The sequence below is a fragment of the Mastomys coucha genome, unplaced genomic scaffold (assembly GCF_008632895.1).
Source record: "Mastomys coucha isolate ucsf_1 unplaced genomic scaffold, UCSF_Mcou_1 pScaffold15, whole genome shotgun sequence".
NCBI lineage: Eukaryota > Metazoa > Chordata > Mammalia > Rodentia > Muridae > Mastomys > Mastomys coucha.
In genome coordinates, this window is record NW_022196897.1 from 142,763,558 (window position 1) to 142,777,350 (window position 13,793).

The 13,793-nt window shown below is 47.1% G+C and overlaps 3 protein-coding genes across 6 annotated transcripts in view; 1 reads left to right on the forward strand and 2 right to left on the reverse strand.

Moving 5' to 3' along the window:
* Positions 1-705: 705 nt before the first annotated feature.
* LOC116091275 lies at positions 706-1,855 on the reverse strand. The gene has a single exon (XM_031372526.1). The coding sequence runs from the start codon at positions 1,836-1,838 to the stop codon at positions 1,491-1,493; it is 348 nt and encodes a 115-aa protein (XP_031228386.1). The 5' UTR covers positions 1,839-1,855; the 3' UTR covers positions 706-1,490.
* Rab5if (RAB5 interacting factor) lies at positions 1,731-11,208 on the forward strand. The gene is made up of 4 exons (XM_031372525.1): positions 1,731-2,020; positions 3,677-3,780; positions 9,973-10,102; positions 10,691-11,208. The coding sequence occupies exons 1-4, from the start codon at positions 1,907-1,909 to the stop codon at positions 10,730-10,732; spliced, it is 390 nt and encodes a 129-aa protein (XP_031228385.1). The 5' UTR covers positions 1,731-1,906; the 3' UTR covers positions 10,733-11,208.
* Sla2 (Src like adaptor 2) overlaps positions 10,266-13,793 on the reverse strand; it is a 28,273-nt gene continuing 24,745 nt past the window's right edge. For 3 of the 4 annotated variants that reach the window (XM_031372514.1, XM_031372517.1, XM_031372515.1), the window contains 3 exons: positions 13,489-13,638; positions 12,557-12,689; positions 11,822-12,210 (listed from right to left, as the gene is read on the reverse strand). In XM_031372514.1, coding sequence (XP_031228374.1) covers positions 12,090-12,210; positions 12,557-12,689; positions 13,489-13,638 — 404 coding nt within the window. In that variant the 3' untranslated portion in view covers positions 11,822-12,089. Of the gene's footprint in view, positions 12,211-12,556; positions 12,690-13,488; positions 13,639-13,793 lie in introns of all 4 variants that reach the window. The other variant, XM_031372516.1, reaches the window with a different exon arrangement.

A 13,793-nucleotide genomic window follows, 5' to 3' on the forward strand; every position in this document is an offset into this window, starting at 1 on the left:
AAAAAGAATTCAATTGCAAGCACCTGAATGACTGCTCACAACTGTCTGTAGGAGATATGTCACCCTCTATGTCACCCTCTTCTGGGCAGGAGGCACACACAGTGTGCAGGCACACACTGAAATGCAGGCAGAGCACCCATACTACGGAATGAAGTAATTATTTTTAAAAAGAAGAGGACATGGATTTACAGTCAAATAGACCCAGGTACTAACTCAGTGATTCCAGGCAAATTACTTTGCCTCTATAAACTCACTGCATAAAGTGATGTTCCGGGCTGGTGAGATGGCTCAGTTGGTAAGAGCACCGACTGCTCTTCCAGAGGTCCTGAGTTCAAATCCCAGTAACCACATGGTGGCTCACAACCATCTGTAATGAGATCTAACGCCCTCATCTGGTGTGTCGGAAGACAGCTACAGTGTACTCACATACATAAAATAAGTAAGTACATCTTTAAAAACAAAACAAAACAAAACAAAAAACACTCGCTGCTCTTCCAGAGGTCCTGAGTTCAAATCCCAGCAACCACATGGTGGCTCACAACCATCTGTAATGAGATCTAACGCCCTCATCTGTGTGTCGGAAGACAGCTACAGTGTACTCACATACATAAAATAAGTAAGTACATCTTTAAAAACAAAACAAAACAAAAAAAAAAACATTCGCTGCTCTTCCAGAGGTCGTAAGTCCATTCCCAGAAACCACATGGCGGCTCATAACCATCTATAATGTGATCTGGTACCCTCTTCTGGCCTGCAGGCAAACATGTAGCCAGAACACTTAGCCTAACACATCCTGTGTGGCACCATCTGGAGGATGGAATTGGTTTTGCTCATTTGTTTGAGGCAGCATGTTAACCCAGGTCAGGCGTGCACAGGATCTCGGAATGTAGCCAGGCCGGCCTAAAATTCCTCCCTGTGCTGGGATTGCAGACAGGTCACAGTACGCACCAGAATGTGTCTTTATACAAGTTCGCAGGGGGTGCAGCTCCTTCTGTCCGTCCAAAACAATATTCTGTAAGGTGCTAACAACACACAGTGAGGACTGAGTCGATATCCTGACACCCACTCCATTGGTTTCAACTTGCCTTATCCTTAGAAAAGAATTTTTCTCTTTTTGTGAGGGATCTCAGCCTCACATTTGTCAGAAGAGAAGGCTGAGCAAGATGAGACGTTAGGTTTTACAGATTTTCTTTTTCCTGTTGAGACAGGTTGACGTGACACGGGACTCACCATCCTCCAGCAGACAGACAGGCTTGCACCATCGCCAGGCGAGGGAACCTTGCTTTTTTATTTTCCATAGTCATGGACAAAGTCGTGAATAACGTGTGGGTTTAGGAGAAAATGCACAGAAGGTAACTCCTGCGGGGCAGCCCAGCACTTCCGGGAACCAAGGACCCGGCTCAGTAGGCGGAGCGTGGCCGCTTCGACTTGTCGCTCCAGGGGACGAGGCGCGGCTCCCCGAGCACTGAAACGTCAAATCTCAGCTTTCCTCAGCGGGGCTGTGCCTCCGTCTCCACAGCGCCTCCCAGCGCACAGGTCGCCTCCGCGCTGCACTTGTCCCTTCTCGCTCGCCGTACCCCGGGCCGGACGGGAACTCCCGTCACTTCCGCCCACCGGAGGACGCTCGCGCGGAGGCGTCGCCGGGCGCCGGAGCCGTACCGCTGCGTGGCCGCCGATTGGCTGCGTGCGCACGTCGCGGGGCCCCGCCCCTCTCTCCGTGGCGCATGCTCCGTGGAGCTGGAGAGCCGGCAGCTTGTCTGAGCGAGAGGAACCTCGGCGTGCCACGGGACCTCGCTGCCCGGACTGTCGCTGCCGCCCCGCGCGCCGAGACCCGCCATCCCAGACCCCGACTCCCTTTGGCTCGGCCCGCGCGCCCCACGCCCAGCTCGGGCGGCGCGACGGGAGGATGAGCGGCGGGCGGCGGAAGGAGGAGCCGCCTCAGCCGCAGCTGGCCAACGGGGCCCTCAAGGTGTCCGTGTGGAGCAAGGTGCTGCGGAGCGACGCGGCCTGGGACGACAAGGTGCGGAAGGCCCGGCGAGGGAGGACGGGCTCGGGTCTCCCTCGGCCCAGCCGGCCAGGCGGGCGCGGCAGCAGGGAGCAGGGTGGCAAGGGTGCCGGCGCGTATTGGAGCGAGCGAGCGAGCGGAGCTCCTGCCATCCTCCGCCGGTTGCTCCGCAGGATCCGGAGGAGTAGTTAGCGCCTCTGAAGACTGCGCTCGTGCCGGGCGGGTGCGGAATCCCCGAAGTGCGTTTACTTTGCACATTGGGAGGGGTGGTCCTGCCCTTGCTCGACTAGATGAGAAAGAAGACATGTCCTGTGAGCTCTAAGGTTCGAGAGCCGGGTCTAAGCCCACCTTAGGAGGGTGTGAGTTAGTAAGAAAGTCGCTAGACATGGGTAAGAGGAGGTTGGGGACTTATAGATGCACTCGCTGGTCATCCTCGGAGGATCTGAGCGTGGACGCCTCCTCCCTTTGCTCCACTCTGTGATCTTTAAGACTGTCACCATGCAGCCTGATTGTAGAAGGTTTAAAAAGAATGCTATATTTGGACTCCTTCCGTTGTTCGGACTCCTGAAATGGAGCTTTTCCTTCCTTCAGGTCCGCCATGGAAGGGGGAGTACTTCCTGAAGGTGCCCTTGGCCTGCCCCCAGCCCTGCCCAGCTCTTGCAAAACCTGTAGTCTTTGTGATCTGCTGTGTCATATTTTTACCTTCTCCAGTCCAAGGGCTGATGTCTGGAGTCCAGGGCAGTTCACAAAACCTGAGTGCTCTTTGTTAGGTGAAACTTAGATGCTGGCCCAGGCCTAGAGCACTTCTCCACCACCATTACTTTCCTTCCTCTGTGGCTGTTTCAAAAGTCACTGTACGGAAGGGTGGGTACTCAAGTTAATAGTTTTTCTTCCTGGAGACTGCCTAGAACTTAGCTTGTGAGCCAAGGGGTATCTGTGGCCAGGAGCACAGTGCCCACCGTCACTTCAAAACAAGCTGTTTCATTTTTGCAACTTCTTTTAAAGAAGTAGAGACTTCTCTAAAATATATAGTAGAATACAGGCTCCGGAATTAATCACTTACTGTCTAAATATATCGTTTCCCATCACACTTCAGTAGAAGAAATGACAGAAGAACCACTTATGGAGCAAGGTGGTGGTGGTGCACACTTTTAATCCTAGCACTGGGAGGCATAGGTGGGGGAATCTCTTGAGTTGTAGGCCAGCCTGGTCTACAGAGTGAGTTCCAAGACAGCCAGAGCTACACAGAGAAATCCTGTCTCGAAAACAAATAAACAAAAAAGAGCCACATTTGGGGACTAGAGAGAGGCCTCAGCAGTTTAAAGTGGACTCCAATCCAAGCGCCCATATGGTGAGTCATAACAATCTGTAACTCCAGTTCTAAGGGATCCAATGCTTTCCTCAAGCATCCATGGGCAGCAGGCACATACATGGTGCACAGGCATATGTTACGATAAAACATACATGTAAAATAAATTGCCAAGCTAGACATAGTGGTCCTCACCTTTAATTCAGTACTCTTGAGCCAAGGCCCAGTTTACACAGCAGATTCCAGGCCAACCAGGGCTACTTAATGAGATTGTAGGAAATACTAATAAGCTTTTGCTTCTCTGCTGTAGCTGTTCTGTGGTAGCCACTCCAGATAATGCATACATTGTGTCTTTTCTATAGGATGAATTTTTAGATGTGATCTACTGGTTCCGACAGATCATCGCTGTAGTTCTGGGTGTCATTTGGGGCGTTTTGCCCTTACGAGGCTTCTTGGGAATAGCAGGGTAAGTCTTGGGTGTCATGGTCCTAGTGGTTTTGTCTTTCTGAGACACAAGCTCACTCTGGGGCTTAGAACTTAGAGTAGCTCTCCTGCCTAGTACATGCTAGGATTATGAGCAAGCAACTATGCTCAGGATCCTCATTTCTAGTGTTTATTTTAATTTTGTTTTTAGTTTTTGGTTTTTCGAGACAGGGTTCCTCCGTATAGCCCTGGCTGTCCTGGAACTCACTCTGTAGACCAGGCTGGCCTCAAACTCAGAAATCCACTTGCCTCTGCCTCCCAAGTGCTAGATTAAAGGCGTGCCCCACCACCGCCCGGCAGGTCCCTACATTTTAAAAGTGGAGGCTTGGCTTTGCACATTTTACTTTACTCCTGGCCAGTGACAACATCCGTGAAACCTGCTCATGGTTCAGGGTAGCCAGTTAGTGAAAGCAAGTCTGTGCCAGTGAAACTGCATTTAAAGGCAATAGAAAAATCCTTAAGTTGGAAATGTGAGTAAGCTCTTATAGAAGTGAAGAAGGAGACTTGTCCTTTCTCTTTTCACAGAGGGAATATAAGGGAGCACTCTCCTGTCTCAGCTCCCCCTATGGAAAGCCATGCTGGTTGGTTGGGGGCTGATGGTGTCTCTTAACTAGTTGCTTTTTTTTTGTTTTGTTTTGTTTTAATGTACATTGGTGTTTTGCCTGCATGTATATCTGTAGGATGGGGTCAGATATTAGAGTAACAGGCAGTTGTGGGCTGCCATGTAGCTGCTGAGAATTGAACCCAGGTCCTCTACATGTGCTGTCAGTACTCTTAACCACTGAGCTATTTCTCCAGCCCCTTACTAGTTCTTTAGAGAGGGGGAAGTGAGTATGTTTCAGGATAGACTTGGATAATTTCTTGGACAGTAGTAATCCCTAAGAAATATATAGTAGTCCCTCTTGTTGACAGATCTATTCCAAGACCCTCGGTGGATACTCAAAACCAATTACATATCTCTGAAAAAGTTTAAATTATGAATGAAGAGCAAGACATGATGGTCTATGCCTGTAATCTCTGTACTTAGGAGGCTGAGACAGGAGGCTCTCCGTGAGTGTGAGACCAGCTGGACTGCATAGTAAGTTTCTGGCCAGTCAACCAAGATATGAAGTACGTGTCTGTAGCAGAAAACCACTTTAAAAAATTACAAATAAATCACAGTGAGAGATTAACAACAGTAACTAATAAAATTACAACTATAGCTGGGCAAGGTGACACACACCTTTCATCCCAGCACTTGGGAGACAAAGGTAAGCAGGTCTCTGTGAATTCCAGGCCAGCCTAGTCTACAGAGCAAGTTCCAGGACAGCAAGGGCTGTACACAGAAAAACCTTGTCGCTAAAAAAACAAAAACAAACAGAAAGCCCAACTATAATAATATAAGCCATGTAACAAAATTACAGCGTTCTTTTCTCTGTCTAAAAACACCTAATTGTTGTATATTACTTCTGCTAGTGGTGATATCACGTTAGATCTTTGCAGAAAGTGCTAATGGCTTTTCTAGTGTATCCAAATTGTTAGCATCACTCTTTAATTTTGAGGCTGTTACTAAGTAGAGCCAGGCTTCTTTGAGGACAAGCACTGACACTGTCAGAGGTCTGATAACCAAGCCACCATTGATTGACAGGCAGGATAATCTACAGTGTAAATGGAGGGATGATGAGGTGAAGCGAAGCGGGGCAGCAGATTTCACATACAGCCAGGAGTGGCTGCAGTTGTAGTAAATACAGTTTATTTATATGACACATGTTTATTTGTGGAATTTCCCATTTGTCCATGATTGATGGTAGATAGCTGAAACCACACAGAAACTGACGAAAGGGGACCTACTGTACTGAACCTCCTAATCAAAAAGGTGTCCTGCATTTTTTTTATACTGATTAAGGCATTATATAAGGAAACCATTAAGAGTTCATACTGTGCATGCTTATTGGACCTAGGGCTCATACAGCTCCTTCTAGGTGGATGAGGTATAAGGGGAGAGTGCTGATCACCTCACTTGAGCTAAAGAAAAGGCAGAGAACAGTGCCAGCGGACGAGGAGGCTGCCCACCAGTGTTAGGGAGAGACGGTGCTAGTTCAGAGCTACACCTATCAGAACTTACAAGACTATTTTTTCTCTTTGGTACACAAGCGTGCAATGTTGCCTTTGGACAGGGTCTCTCACTGATCCAGTAGCTCACCACCCCAAGTTGGGCTTGCTTGCAGCCAGCTCTCGGAGTCTGCTTGTCTACAGTCCCCAATACTGGGATAACAAGTATATGTTGTCATGACTGAGCTTTTATGTGGGTGGTGAGGATTTGAACTCAGGTTCTCGTATTTATAGAACTTGTGTTCTTAACCACTGAGATATCTCCACAGCCCTTAAAACATTAAAAACATTTTTGTTTTTTATTAGTTTTCATGGCAATCAGAACAACTTAAGGTGTTAGTTCTCTCCTTTCACTTTGTGGAAACCTAGAAGTTGAGCTTGGGCCAGCTGGCTTGGCTGCAAATGCCTTTGCTCACTGAGGCCCTTTTGTAAGATTTTGTTATGGTTTCCTTTTTTGAAATGGCAACTTAAACTGCAACTCTGGCTGCCTGGAATTCATTTTGTAGACCCACTGATTTCGAAGTCACAGAGATCCGTCTGCTTCTGCCTCCCTAGTGCTGGGATTAAAGGCATGGGCCACCATGCCTTGCCCTTCTGTAGGATTCTGAAAGGATTTCTCTGAAGATATGCTGTCTGGAAATGATCTGACAAGTACCAGAGTAGTGTGCAGACAGCCTTTAAAAACTTAGAACACTCTGCATTCAAGGTCTAGGTCTGCTACTTTGAAGCTACCTTGGGCTTACCTGAGATCAGTTTCCTCATCAGTAAAATGAGGCAAGGAGTGACTGACAGGTGAATTAAATGGGATGAATGAGTAACTTGCTAAATGGAGACCAGTTTATCAGGCATGCTGTAAGTCCATTCACTGCTATTGTCACGTGAGTAGATTTGCAAAAAGTGGTAAAATGTCCCTGAGAGAACAAAAAACTGAATGCATTTTATACTGACTCAGCCAGTGTGTGGGGCCACTGTGCCAGGCTTTCTGGGATTCAGTCCCACACTCACCCTGGACAAACCCTGACTTCCTCTGGGTTGGCACTTTCCCCTGCTTTGGAAAAGCCAAGAATTTTGATTTTATTTCTCCGTCCCCAGTTTCCTTTGCTTTAGGACTGACCTCCTGGTACTCGTCTCTAGTGAATTTCCCTCTTCTGCCCTCTGTCCAGCTCCCATCTTGCTTTATTTCTTTCTGTTGTGGCAGTTAGTTATAGTAAAACTCGTGCTTCCTTTTTTGTAATTTGCCGGAGAACTAGTTGACAGCTCTTCTGTCTATTAAGATATTGCATTAACAACCCACCTCTGGGTCTCAACTTAACATAACTGATCACTTGTGCTCAGTTAATACTTTTTAAACGGCTTCATTTATATGTATATACTACATGGATTTATTTTGTGTGTATGAAGGAGACACCTTTCCATGTAGAAGTAAGAGAACAACTCAGAGTCAGTGTTATCCACCATGTGGCTTGAGCTCAGATTTTCAGGTGCGGCCTTAACCATGAGACATCTCACTGGCCTTTTTGTTGTTGTTTACTGCAGGGGACAGGGACTCACTGTATTATGCAGGCTGACCTTGGACTCAGTCTTCCTCCTCATCCTCCCAAATACAAGAATGACCCTGAACTATTAGTTTGTTCCCACCTCATACTGGGTTTACATGCCGTGTTACTCTCTTCCTCGTTTATTCAATAGAGTGATACTCATCCTTGGAACACAGTCAGGATGAGGCTCTTCTAGGGCTTTCTCATCCCTGCCTCCAACCTCACTTATCATAGATTTAAATGCCTTTATTTCTGTGGCGTCTGTCTGCTTGGGGTATTACTTTTGAAAGGAAGTGCCTATGTCGGCCTTTTCCTTGTCACCTCCCTCACTGACTCCATGGTCCTTCTCCACGTCAGCTCATTATCACTGTGGGCTAATCTGGTTTGGTTTTTCCAAATCCATCCCCACCCACCCACCCCACACACACCCATGACAGGGTTTCTCTGTGTAGCCTCCACTGCCTTAGAACTCACTTTGTAGATCAGCCCAGCCTCGAACTCACAAAGATCAGAATTAAATTTAATCCTCTGGGATTAAAGGCATGCAGGACCATTGCCCAGCTTTTTTTAAAGAATTAGTTATATTAGATGTTTTGTATGCATATAACACCTGCACATCAAAAAAGGTCACCTGATCCCATGAAATTACAGTTATATATAATTGAGAGCTATCATGTGGTTGCGGGGGAATTGAACTCAGGACCTCTGAAAGAGCAACCAGTGCTCTTAATTGCTGAGCCATCTCTCCAGCTCCTTTTTGTCTTTAAAGACAATTCTTATTCTAGCCCAGACTGGCCTTGAAATTCCAGCAGTCTTTCTTGCCTCAGCCTCCAAAGTATTGGATTTAGGCATAGATTACCATTTCCAGAGCTTAGCTTATTATCTAAGCTTTCCAGTATCCGTCTCCAGCTAGAACCAGTAAGTCAGCCTGTCCAAAATAAAGGTCCTTTAGGGGATAGGAGGTGGCCAGATGCCAAGATTTCTGGCAGAAGATGAGGGTGTGGCTACAGGATAGTCAAAAGCCTTGTTTCTTTGAAATCCAAGAACTGTTGCACTCATGGCCAATTGAGTTTAAAATGCCTTTGTCTTGTTTTACCTCTTCAGCCACATGCTCATCCCTAAGACACATTTGTTCTCCAGTCCTGAAACATGAGTAACAGATGTAAGCAAGACTTCCCCACTCCTGGTCCTTCCGCTCATGAGAAGCCCATTATACTCCTGTTCATAAGCCAGACTTGTGAGGCCTGTACACCCAGTCCTCTCACCTCCCATAGGATATCAGTGATCCCACCAAACACCTGTGTAGTACTTCCTTGCACAAATCTGTGTCTCACTCTTTGGAAACAATCTGCATCATCCCACACATGCTCACACCCCTCCCCTATCCTTTCTATTCATTGTGTTCAATTTCTTTTTTGTTGTTGTTGTTTTTTGTTTTGTTTTGTTTTTGTTGTTGTTGTTGTTTCGAGACAGGGTTTCTCTGTGTAGCCCTGGCTGTCCTGGAACTCACTCTGTAGACCAGGCTGGCCTTGAACTCAGAAATCCGCCTGCCTCTGCCTCCCAAGTGCTGGGATTAAAGGTGTGCGCCACCACCGCCCAGCTAATTGTGTTCAGTTTCTGCATCAGCTCAATACATTCTGGGGTCAGAGGGATGGGGTCACAAATTATCAGTTTCACCCCCATTCACGTTGCTGTTATTAGCCCCTAATAGATGATAAGCTGGAGGCAAGGGTACCCGGCTTGTCACTGAGTTAGTAACGAGCAGTAGTTCATGAATGGCCCTCTCTTGGGAACTAATGCAGAGAGCAAACAGTGTTTTTACTTGCTTTACTAGGCCATGAAGCAAATATGTCTGTCCCCTGACCTTCCTTCAGCTGGAGCTATGTTGAGGCTCATGGCTGGTATAGGTCTTATTTAGGGTGGCATGACAGCCGTGCTGATGAGAGAAATTCTGTGTGTTTTACATTGGAGAATGAGTGTAGTGGTGTGCTCCTTTAATCCCAGCACTTGGGAGTTAGAGGCAGGCGACCTCTTGTGAGCTTAAGGTCAGCCTTGACTACATATAGATTTCTAGGCCAGCCAAGGCTACATAGTGAGACCCTATCTCAAAAAAGAAAAAGTGTAGATGAGAGAATTGGGGCAGTGCTAGGAATGGAACTCAAAGTTGAGTGTGCTAGACAAGTGTTCTGCTCTTGCATTGAGGCCCCTGCCCTGTGCTTTAATGTTTATTTCACACTTTTAGCTAAAAGTAGTTGTTCCTTCCTTTAATCTCCAGCTTAGTTGGATAGGCAGTTCCACTTTAAGGTCTAGACATTTGTGTCTTATTTCCTTCACTCTTCCAACCCTGTTTTATATACGAGGGAGCTGAGCCCCCTCTGGAGGGACTTACCCAAACACTGATGATCAGGTAAACAGATTGAGCCTGTCTTCCTAGCTTGGAGCTTCTCTCTGGGGGTCATCCCCTGCCTGGGCAGGGCGGGGGCAGGGGAGAGCCTGCAGCCTCAGAGCTTACAGTTTGTGTCTGGTGTTTGTCCCCCTCACTCCAGATTCTGCCTGATCAATGCAGGAGTCCTGTATCTCTACTTCAGTAACTACCTACAAATCGACGAGGAAGAATATGGGGGCACATGGGAGCTCACCAAAGAAGGGTTTATGACATCATTTGCCTTGTTCATGGTATGTGTAGCTGGTGGTTTTACAACCCACAACTTCTGTTCATTTTATGAGATGTCAGGTCACTCAGAGAAACACTAGTTGACTTACTGAATTTGAGTTCAGACTAAGTTACATAGAGAGACCTTATCCTCAAAAGAAAGGAAAAGCAGAAAATGTAGATATGTGTGTATGAAATATATCCATTATTCAAATAGGGGAAAGTAACCACTCACATGGCTGTCATCTGAAGTGTAAAATATCTTCTATGCATACAGTAAGATGATAATTGTCTGTGGTCCTGCAGTATAGGTGAACCTTGAAAACATTATGCCAAGTCATGGAAGACTCTAGATATAACCAGCTACATGGTTCTCCTTAGTAAAATACAGAATACACAGAAAGTAGGTTTGTGGTTGCCAGTACCTAAAGAGAGAGATGGGAAGTAAGTGACCATGGGAACAGACCTTTTCTTTGATATTTTGGGATTAATAATAATTATCCTTTATGAGCGTCCTAAAGACCTCAGACTTATACATTGCCATCTTTATGCAGGGGAGGAGCCTGTGTTGATCCAGGTGACGACATTAATGTTACTTGTGTCTCCCATAGGTCATTTGGATCATCTTTTACACTGCCATCCACTATGACTGATGGCATTTGCTCCCATCTCTTCTGTCCAGTCCAAAGGACCCTTTTATTACAGCACAGATACAAGCTTATTGGGGCACTCCTGCCGTGTGGAACCAAGAAGACCCTCGTCTCCTGAAATTAGAATCAGCGTGTTGGACATCAGTGTTTTCTGCAAGGGTTGTAAAACTTTTCAAAGAACCATCTGCCTTTGGGGAAGCCTTTCTGAATTTATCCATTGTCAACTATTTTTTCTTGGATACCATCATGTAACAGCTGTTTGCCAAGTGGAGCTGCTGTTGAATTGATGCGCCTCTGGATCCGGATGAAACATTGTCTTCCTTGGTTCTCCGTCAGGTGTACAGTTTTTAAACCATCACTGCATCTCAAGTCTTCTGAAAACACCACGTGTGTGGTCCATGATAAAATACAAGCAGCCATCTAATAAGTTTCCATTGTAGGATGTTTTCAGATACTTGAATAAACAAATCTTTAACTGAGAGTGTGTTAGCATGCCTGGTAAACTAAAGTCTTGCTTACCTACTGACCATACACCCTCAGAACCTAGTAGCAGTGTTTAGCATAGTCCCCGCTTCCCTCCCTCCTCCCTCTCCTCTCACAGCAGCAGTAGCAGCCAGACTTTCTCTTTTGGCTGGAGTTGGTGAAGGTTATTGCCTTGGTTTTGGCATTTCAGAGAGGGTCCACCACCTGATGTCCTGACCCAGTCAGTACTGAGATAGGTGACTGGTCTAGATATGAGATTTAAGGGTGTCATTATGTGTTTGACCACCAGGTGGCAAGACTGGGGTATGGGGAGGACCTGGTGTGTTTGGCTAACACTGAGCTTGGCTGAAAGGACTTGATGGGAGATCATGGGAAGTTCTGGATTGTCAGTCTTCCCCTTGTGTGGGAGTTAGGTGGAGTCTATTGCAGTAAAGCCATCAAGTGTTCCTTTTGTCTTTGCTTTCTGAGCCATCCTACTATCTGAGATGTGTTTGTATTCTGAACAAGATTTGTGAATTTTCCTAGTATTTTTTCTCTCCATGGTAGTGATGATCTCTCTGCCTTTTAGAAGGGCTGATTAGCTGTTATACTAGACATTTCTCTCAGGAAGTGACTTATCAGACCTCAGAAGTATTTTATTCTCTGTAGAGACCCAGCCCTGCTTTGAACTGCGCTGCACATGGACTAGAAATTGTAGGCAGGGATGAGGCCTTGGAAGGAGATGACTTATCAGAAGGTCCAGGTGAGGCCCTGAGTGTGTCTGTGCCCCTGCCCCAGCCGTCTCTGCTTTCACAGCCTCCTGGGAGCTTTGTCAGGGTCAGCGGAGTTGGAGGTGTAGGGCCACAGTCTTGGTTCTTTTTAGCTTTCTGCTTCAGGACTAGGCGTCATCCAGAGAGTTCTCCTCTGTCAGGCTGATGTAGGAACTGAGGGATTCTCTGAGCCCCTCACTGAGAAGAGATGCCTCCCCTCTGGCAGGTGCTTCCAAAAACAGGAGGCTGCTGTGGATGGGGGAAAGTGGGTAAGGAGTCACTTCCCCTGTGCTGGCCACACAGTTCACTGCCCTCAGAGAGCAGCATGTCGCTGACAAACTCAGGCTCCTCATTTCCTAACTGATCTTACTCCATCTTGCCTCCCTATACAGGACTGTGATCGCTCACCCACTCTAACCTTCATCCTACCCAGCTTTCCCTGAGGTCCGTGCCTCCCTTTCCCCTGGCACTGCCTTGTCCTCTATACTGCTCAAGCCTGGGCTGGATTCTAGAAGTGTCCCTGAATGTGACAGCCCCATTGCAGGTTGTGAGTCTATTTCTTATTCTGCCTTTATATTTCAAATATTCCCCTTACCTGTCCAGCTTTTTCCAATTCAGTGATGATGTTGGCACAGTCACAGGTAGAGGTGTGTCTTTGCCAGGTAGTAGCCCAAGCTTCTGCAGGACACAGGGCTCCCTGAGGGCACAGCAGATGCCATCCGCTAGCTCTGTGGAAGAGATCCAACCCCATGATAGGGTACCTGCCCCAGGAGTTTTCTGTGCTTGGCATATTGAGGGCATGGTTGCCAGAAAGAAATAGGAAGTGAAGTCTCAAGCTATGGGTCTCATAAAGGCTGACTTTTAGGAGCTTCATGTAAGAGGTCAGCTGGGGCAAAGTTATGGGATACTTAGTTCTGTGTAAAACTGAGAAGAAAAGCAAGTGGGAAGTGGTCAGCCTGGGACCCATCAGATCTACTGTATAGAACCACCTTGTAGGAAACCCCAAGTCCACTTTCTCAAGGGGTGTGCTCCTTCCATATACATACACACAACCTTTTTTGTCTTTCCTCAAGACAGGGTTTCTCTCTGTAGCCCTGGCCATTATAGAGCTCATTCTAGACCAGACTAGCCTAGAACTCAGATCTGCCTGCCTCTGCCTCCTGTATGCTGGGATTAATGGTGTGCATCACCACTGCCAATAAGGTTTTCTCTTTTGTCTCCTTGACACCAGAAATGCTAGCTAAGGGTTGCACAGTTCCCAGGAACAGCACAGTCTGGTTCCTGTGGGGAGGACTCTGGCATCGGTGCACATTGATTTGGAATCACCGTTGCCTGTGAGATTCTGGCTAGGCTCACAGTTGGCCTGTAGTTCTCTGTCAGCAGGGGATGGAAGCAGCTCCCACCCACATCTCAGCACAAGGGCTGCATGAGGAAGTGCCTCCTCTGTCTGTATAGCTCCAGCAGGTCAAGTGTCTAAGGGCACAACTGACCATCTCCTAGTGGAGGCAAAATGTAAGCCATACATACCAGAGTAATGCTCCACCAGGGCATGGAGTGAGGGGAAGGTGAGGCGAGGTGAGATGTACAGCCAGCCATTGTCAAGACGCTGTATCCTGTAGTGTCTGATCCGGTCCCAAGATGCGGGGCGGCTGAGTCGAATGGACAGGGAATAGCAGCCTGAGGAGGAAAGAAAGGGTGGGTCTGAGGTCCTGCTAGAGACCCAGCCTTGCCTAGGTTGGAAGAAGGAAGAAACAATAGCCACAACCCAGTCTTCAGGGAGATGCTGGAGTCAAAGGCTATTATAATAATAGATAGGATTCTGTGGTCCCAGT